General features: G+C 37.7%; 1 protein-coding gene across 4 annotated transcripts in view; it reads right to left on the reverse strand.

Annotated features, from left to right (window-relative positions):
* Nucleotides 1-7,428, reverse strand: part of TBC1D19 (TBC1 domain family, member 19) — a 105,279-nt gene that overhangs the window by 72,502 nt on the left and 25,349 nt on the right. For 3 of the 4 annotated variants that reach the window (XM_014548908.1, XM_014548907.1, XM_005877655.2), the window contains exons 2-3: nucleotides 3,388-3,460; nucleotides 2,142-2,187 (exon numbers count right to left, since the gene is read on the reverse strand). In XM_014548908.1, coding sequence (XP_014404394.1) covers nucleotides 2,142-2,187; nucleotides 3,388-3,460 — 119 coding nt within the window. Of the gene's footprint in view, nucleotides 1-2,090; nucleotides 2,188-3,387; nucleotides 3,461-7,428 lie in introns of those variants that run through there. The other variant, XM_014548909.1, reaches the window with a different exon arrangement.

Here is a 7,428-nt window from a genome sequence, read left to right on the forward strand (position 1 = left end):
CCCCAAACTTTTTAAAAAAAAAAAAAAAAAAAAAAAGGTTAGTTATAGGACCTGTACCTACAGCAAAGCAACTATGTTGCATAGTCAAGAACCATACACTGAATTCTCAAGAAATTCCTCATCCAAAGTGGGACATCAGCATGTGAAGGGTTAATGACATACGAAACCACCAGTACCTATCCCAGAACCTAAATGCAAGAGGCTCAAATGTCCATAACAAATGTTTCTAGAATAGAAAAGAGTAACCTATCCTACCTCATTTAAAGACAGCTTCACTTACTGATTATTTCTAGCTCATTGTTTTTCCCACTAAAATCTACATTCCATATACCTGAATAAATCACCTTTCACAAAGGAAAACATAACCTCTAGATACCTCAGTATTTCTTATATGCAAGATCATTTTAAAAACCATTATTTCATGGTGCTCAATGTGTCATTTGTAAAGGGACATGTGGTTTAGAATTAAATATCACTCTAAAATCCTTCCACTTTAATAATAATTACAGTACTTCTAAATGCAATAAAACTTAGAAATTTAGGATTGAAATTGGGTGCACTTACTGCAGAGAGAGGGTTATCAGATAGAAACCTGTGCATCATTCTTGACTCCTTCCTCTTCCGATCCCCTGAGCCCCCACAAATAGTTCTCAGCTTTTTCCTCCCCACGGACACTGTTTCAGGGAACCAGCATCTCTGGTCTGCATTCACCCGTCAGACTGTCCCTGCTTCCATGCCATTTTCAACCTATTTGCCAATTTGCCTGGCTGCTAGCCAGGAGCAATGTCTCCCATGTTCACCAGTGCTTGCAATCCCAGTGTCTAGCGTAATGCCTGGCGCACACTAGATAACCAGCACATTGTTGAATGAATAAAATGCAAATATGGTCATGTCGCTACTCTGCTTAAACTTTTAAATTGACACCCAAATGCTATTAGGATCCAGTCTACAAAGCTTTGAGTATGTAGCCTACGTGGCTAATATCATCCTTTACCATGGCCCTTCCCGTATACCAGTGGTCGGCAAACCGCGGCTCACGAGCCACATGCGGCTCTTTGGCCCCTTCAGTGTGGCTCTTCCGCAAAATACCGGCTCTTCCACAAAATACCAACTTCTGCGTATGGGCCACAAAGTTTAAATCACACTGTACGTACGCGCCCACATGTGGTATTTTGTGGAAGAGCCACACTGAAGGGGCCAAAGAGCCGCATGTGGCTCGCGAGCGGCGGTTTGCCGACCACGGCCCTATACCACCCAGCCATTCAACTTCTGTTCCTTCACTGAGCCACAGTTCCCCCTCCAAGTCTCTGAGCCCACTGTTCCCTTCTGCCTACAGCACGGCTCTTCGCATGCTGCACTGTATTCCCAGTGCCCAGAGCAGTGCTGGCACATGGCAGGGACTCAGTAAAGAACTGAGGAATGATGAAATAGTAAGTAAACTACAAAGGCTAACATTCTAGATCTACATTTTTTGTAATGACAAATAGTTCTATATATCTCAATGGATGCTGAGGGCAAGTCCACATACACAAAGAAGTTCATTTTTTGTATGATGTTCTTAATAATATTAATAAAGAGAAAAAGGGTAATATCCCAAATGGTAACAATAAATAGAATGTTGGTAAGCTTCAGTTTTCTGAAATAGTAACTTACAAGAAGCCCTAATTACACTGAATAAATAAATTTGTAATATAAATTTTGGTGACATATAAAAACTCTATATAGTTACAGCAGGAAGGCTGGGGAGGGTTGGGGGGCAGGAAGGGGTGGGTAAGAGATCAACCGAAGGACTTGTATGCATGAATATAAGCATAAACAATGGACATAAGACACTGGGGGATAGGGGAGACGGGGGGAATGTCAAGAAGGGGAAAAAAAAGGAGACATATATAATACTCTTTGTAATACTTTAAGCAATAAAACAAAATTTTTTTAAAAAAAGGAAACATCCAAAAAAAAAACTCTATATAGTTAATATTCTCAGGCAAAACTGTAATTTTTAAAAGTATTAACTAATTTTAAATGCTATATTAATATTAATAAGAAATAATACAATGAGTATACATAACAATACTGTATTCAGCACTTACAAAGTAAATATAGCTAAACATAGTATTTCATCATAGGTAGGAAAAACTCACACACTCAGTTCACTATAAACAGCATTCTGAAGTTTCTTCTCCCAACCTGTTTTTAAAAAAATAAAATATATAAACATATTAGTTTCAAAGATAGATATACATTATAATTAATGTATCTCACTGTAACATTATACTCATTTGTGAAAGCACTTTATCAGCTGCCAATTGCTGTGTAGTGTTATTAAGGATTAGTTCCTATGCATTCATTATATCCCTTGGCAAACACTGAGTAGCCAAGTTGTCAACATTATATTATTTTTTAAGTAAAACTATTGCACCATTTCTCAAGACGGGAGAGAAAGTTCCTTCTTCTACCATTAAGTTGCTCAACAAATGCTGAAATCTCTAGCCATTGCACTACTAGTTCAATGATGACTGTGCCTAGAGAAAAGCAAGAAAGAGCCAGGCAGCCCGGCCGGTGTGGCTCAATGGTTGAGCATTGACCTATGACCCAGGAGGTCATGGTTTGATTCCTGGTCAGGGTACATGCCTGGATTGCAGGCTTGATCCCCGGTGTAGGGCATGCAGGAGGCAGCCATTCAATGATTCTCTCTCATTATTGATGTATCTACATCTCTCTTCCTCTCCCTTCCTCTCTGAAATCAATAAAAATACTTTTTTTAAAAAAAAGAAGAAAGAGCCAGACACTTGGAAAATGCAGACCACAAGCAATCAGTTACATGAACTAGTCAGTAAACGCCTAACAGCAGAAGTGGATTATTATAAGCTACCTACCACAAGTCAGATCAGTTATCTTGGCTGATAACTACTTGAACTTTTCTGGATAAGTAAACCACTTAATATCTCAGTTTCCATGTACAAAGGTTAGAATAGGGAACCTCTCTTCTTGCTCTAAAAGGGGGGGTGGATTTTTGTTGTTGTTTGTTGAAAGGGTAGGAAAGAGGAGGGAAAATAATTGTAGAAGGAAAAAATATATACCAAAAAAAAGGAAAAGACAAGTTGCTGAACGAGGAGGATTTTTCATATATTCAGGATGTATTTGATCAGGAAGGTAAACAGTATTTAAAACTAACTGATGTAAAGCAGTCATTTCCTTAGTGACCCTAAATTTTTACAGCATTTATTGAAATGTTTGAAAGTTCTAATTCTTCCCAAATAGAAATATATCCAGCCACTGTTTCACAAGTTTGAATGAGTAATTAGATGGGGATGAAATATTTCCTTCAAATACAGTATTTCCTTATTTTGCCTTAAAGAATTAGGGGGAAAAGAACAACTTACAAACCTGATGTTTTAAAGAATCTCTTGATATCTTCTTTTAGAGATTCAAGTTTAATATCAGTTCTCTGAAGACTGGCCTAATTTTAGAAAAAAGAAAAAGAGGTCAAGATAAGTCATTGGGTTGATATTTAATGTTAACGGAAATTTTTAAAAAGTGTGTCCAAATATACAGACTATTTAAAAACCTCGCTCTGAGGTCAGAACACCTGGGAATTAACTAGATGAGCTCAAAAGAGAGAACTCTTTTTCAACTACTCTGAAATAGAGGATCTGTGGTATTAAACATTTCTACTCAAAATATAAAAACTTGTAGCTCATAGCTATCTAACATCATCTAGTGTTTTTATCTTTATGAATACTTAACATCATTTTTCCAGTAGAAAAAATACTCAGACTTCATAAATTCATTCTCCTAATATTATACCCAACAGATACAGCATCTACACCTAATGACCAAAAACCCAGTTGCATCCTTAAAATGGATTTTTGATTAGTATCTTCCTCTTTGGATTGCTGCTCAATGTGAACCTGCATTTGTTGTGCATATTTATGGGAATATATATAAAACTACTATTTCACAAATGCTTATTAGTACCTCTTTCCTCTTCAAGCACAAGCTTTTTATTCTACTGATATTTCATACTGTAATTTTTACCAAAAATATAATTTCTCGAACCTATAACGGCTTCATGACTTTCAATGTGTTGATCTTTCATCACTTAGCTCTCTCTATCAAATTCCAGAAGTCTACTTCTTAAGAAGTTATTTCTAGTAGAGTATCTCATAAGCATTTCAAACCTATGAAATAAAAATATTAATCTTATCTTCCATTTACTACCTTGCTCCTTCTCTTCTATTTTTTCATCTTCCTCCATGCAATTACTATCACCACATCTTCCAAGTCAGAAACATTAGTTATTCTCAATTCCATTCTAACTCTTCTAGGATTTAACCCACTTCTGGAAAGATTTCTTTGGTGACAATGAGTTGTTTTTGCTTTTTTTAATCTCCCTGATTTCCACATAAAAAAAGACCAAGCAACTCAATACCAAAAGCAACATCCCATGGAAAACATGTGCAACAAAACTTGATGATAAGATATCGCCTACAAGGCTAACATACAAGCAATAGGGGACACACCAAGGACACAAAATCTATAGTGAGTAGCATCTGTGGAGGAGAAGCAGTGGGGTATCTGATATATGTAAAAACAGAGAACTCCAAAATAGCCAACAAGTTCACTGGAACATATGATAAACCAATTTTAGAACAGGAGCTGAAACTGAGAGGGGTTTGGCCTAATCCAGTCAAGCGGATTAGGTCTGAAGAGACTGGAGCAGCCTTCCAGCTGTGAATTCTTGAAACTGACCAACCAGTGCACTGCACCCTTTTCAGACAAGGCCACCTTGAGGAGAAAATACTACTGATAAAGTAACAAGAATTGAGGATGACAGTGAACTAATTTATTACCTTAAAGACTGGTAAATAAAGGAAAAGTAATTTATCTTGCTTTTCCTATGGGAACTGTACCACTGGGCAACCAAGTAGTAGATAAGAGGAAATGTCTCTTTATAAAGGAATTCCAGCTAATAACTAAAACAGATATGATATAATTAGAATATCACCATTTTGCAACCCCTAATAACTTACTAATTCTAGGCATTGAGCAGAAACAGCTAATAACATTGCAAAAGACAGACACGATGTGCTTCTCGATGAAAGAACACTTGCTGCCAACGTCGGCGACCACCTGCGTCTGCTCAAGCCACTGGGTCCAGCTGTCAATTTACAAGTCACACAAAGGACAGGGGAACATGTTACACTTCGCCAGGGGTGTGCAATCAGAAAAACCCAGGATGTGAGAAATTATAAAGGTCAAACGGCCCAGTTCTTCAGCAATAAATTATAAGGAAAAAGAAGGGAAGGAGAGGAAACCTATAGATTTTTAAAGACTTTAAAAGGCACATCAAAAAAATATTTTTAATTGGCAAGACCACGTTAGCGTCTATGGATACACATTTGGGTAATAAAACTATCAAGAAATGCAGGAAAGTGATTACCAAATCAGGTGGGGGGGGGGGGGGGGGGGATTCGTGATGGGGATGGGGCAAATGAAGGGGTTTCTGGTATGGCTGGCAAAGTTTCCCCCCCCCCTTTTTTTTCAGTTTTTCTTTTTTTATTTCAAGAAAAACGATTTTAAATATAATAGTGTTACATGCAATAAACCTTAATATTTCAAGAAAATGATCTTAAATATAATAATGTTACATGCAATAAACATTAATATCTCAAGAAAAACAATTTTAAATATGATAATGTTACATGCAATAAACACCAATTATTCAAGAAAAATTATCTTACATATAATAATACTGCAGGCAATAAACATTAATATTTCAAGAATAAAAGGATTTTAAGAATAATAATATTACCAAAACTGTACTAACATATTATGATATCACAAAAGTTTTAGAAAATATTAAAAATCTGAAAATAACAGAATTACTTCTATTATATTCTAGAATATAATATTCTAGAATATTTTTTTCCTCTCTGGCTCTACTTTTGTTCATCAGTTTATGTTGTTCATGATATTCCACAAATGAGTGAGATCATATGATATTTACCTTTCTCCGACTGGATTATTTCACTTAGTGTGATGCTTTTAAAATTTATTTTGTTGGATATGAGTATTGCCACTCCAGCTCTTTTTTTTTTCTTTTCCATTTGCATGGAAAATTTTTTCCATCCCTTCACTTTCATCCTGTGTGTGTCTTTTTTAAAAATATGTTTTATTGACTTTTTACAGAGAGGAAGGGAGAGGGATAGAGAGTTAGAAACATGAATCAGCTGCCTCCTGCACACTCCCCACTGGGATGTGCCCACAACCAATGTACATGTCCTTGACCGGAATGGAACCTGGGACCCTTCAGTCTGCAGACCGATGCTCTATCCACTGAGCCAAACCGGTTAGGGCCTGGGTATGTCTTTTGTTTTGAGGTGGGTCTCTTGTAAACAGCATATAGTTGGGCCACGTTTTTGTATCCATTCAGCTACCTTACACCTTTTGATTGGAGCATTTAATCCATTTACATTTAGGGTTATTACTGAAAGGTACTTATCTATAGCCATTTTAATTCTGTGTGGCTAGGTTTCTCTCTCTGTTTCTTCTTCTCGGCAACAGGTGGGGCAGTTGCTTCTGCTTAGAGGCTAATTGTTACTTTTAATCTCTTAAGTGCCCTCAGGGCAAGGTGTTTTCCAATAGGGAGTGTTGACTATCTTCCCCCCAGGCAAGGCAGATGTCTATGTGGGAAAGATGTCCTCTTCTGTATGAGGGAATGACTCAACCCAGGAAATTTGGGGTATTCTGCCTTCTGAGCTCTATCCCTTGAGTCCCCAGTCCTGGGTTCTGCTCTTGCAGCTCCAGTCCATTTCACCCTCCCTCCGCCAGAGCACAAGGTGGGTGGTTCCACAGGAATTTTTTGTGTGTTAGCCCTTTAAGAGGGTGCCTGAACTTTTAGCTGCCACTCCCTGGCAGACAGCACCCCACTGCTTTTCACAGCTAGATGTTATGTGGGTACCCTCCTCAGTTGGGTGCTTTCTGCTGGGGAGCCCAGCTTTGGGATTAGATCCCAGAGTTCTCAGTTGCTCCCCCCCACAGCTGAAATCTCTCTGGGACTTCAGTTGCCATCTGTGAGTGCCTGGCCAGCCCTTACGCTCCTCCACCCCTCCTACCAGTCTCTATGCAGTCTCCATCTTGGGTATCAGGGTTCTCTCCTGTGAGTTTTCCATTGATTATTCAGGAAGCCTTCAAAGTTTCCCTTTTTTACCAGAGTAGGTTTGACAAGGTAGTTCATCTTATAATAATTTATTATATTATAGGTTTGTGTTTTATTTTATGAATAAAAAAGGGTAAAAAAAGATTGAAAAAGGGTCAATATATATCTCCCAACCTATTCCCTGTCTCCATTCTTTTTTTTTAATTAAATCTTTATTGTTCAGATTATTACATTTGTTCCTCTTTTTTCCCCCCATAACTCCCCTC

This window comes from Myotis brandtii, unplaced genomic scaffold (genome assembly GCF_000412655.1).
Source record: "Myotis brandtii unplaced genomic scaffold, ASM41265v1 scaffold525, whole genome shotgun sequence".
Lineage (NCBI taxonomy): Eukaryota > Metazoa > Chordata > Mammalia > Chiroptera > Vespertilionidae > Myotis > Myotis brandtii.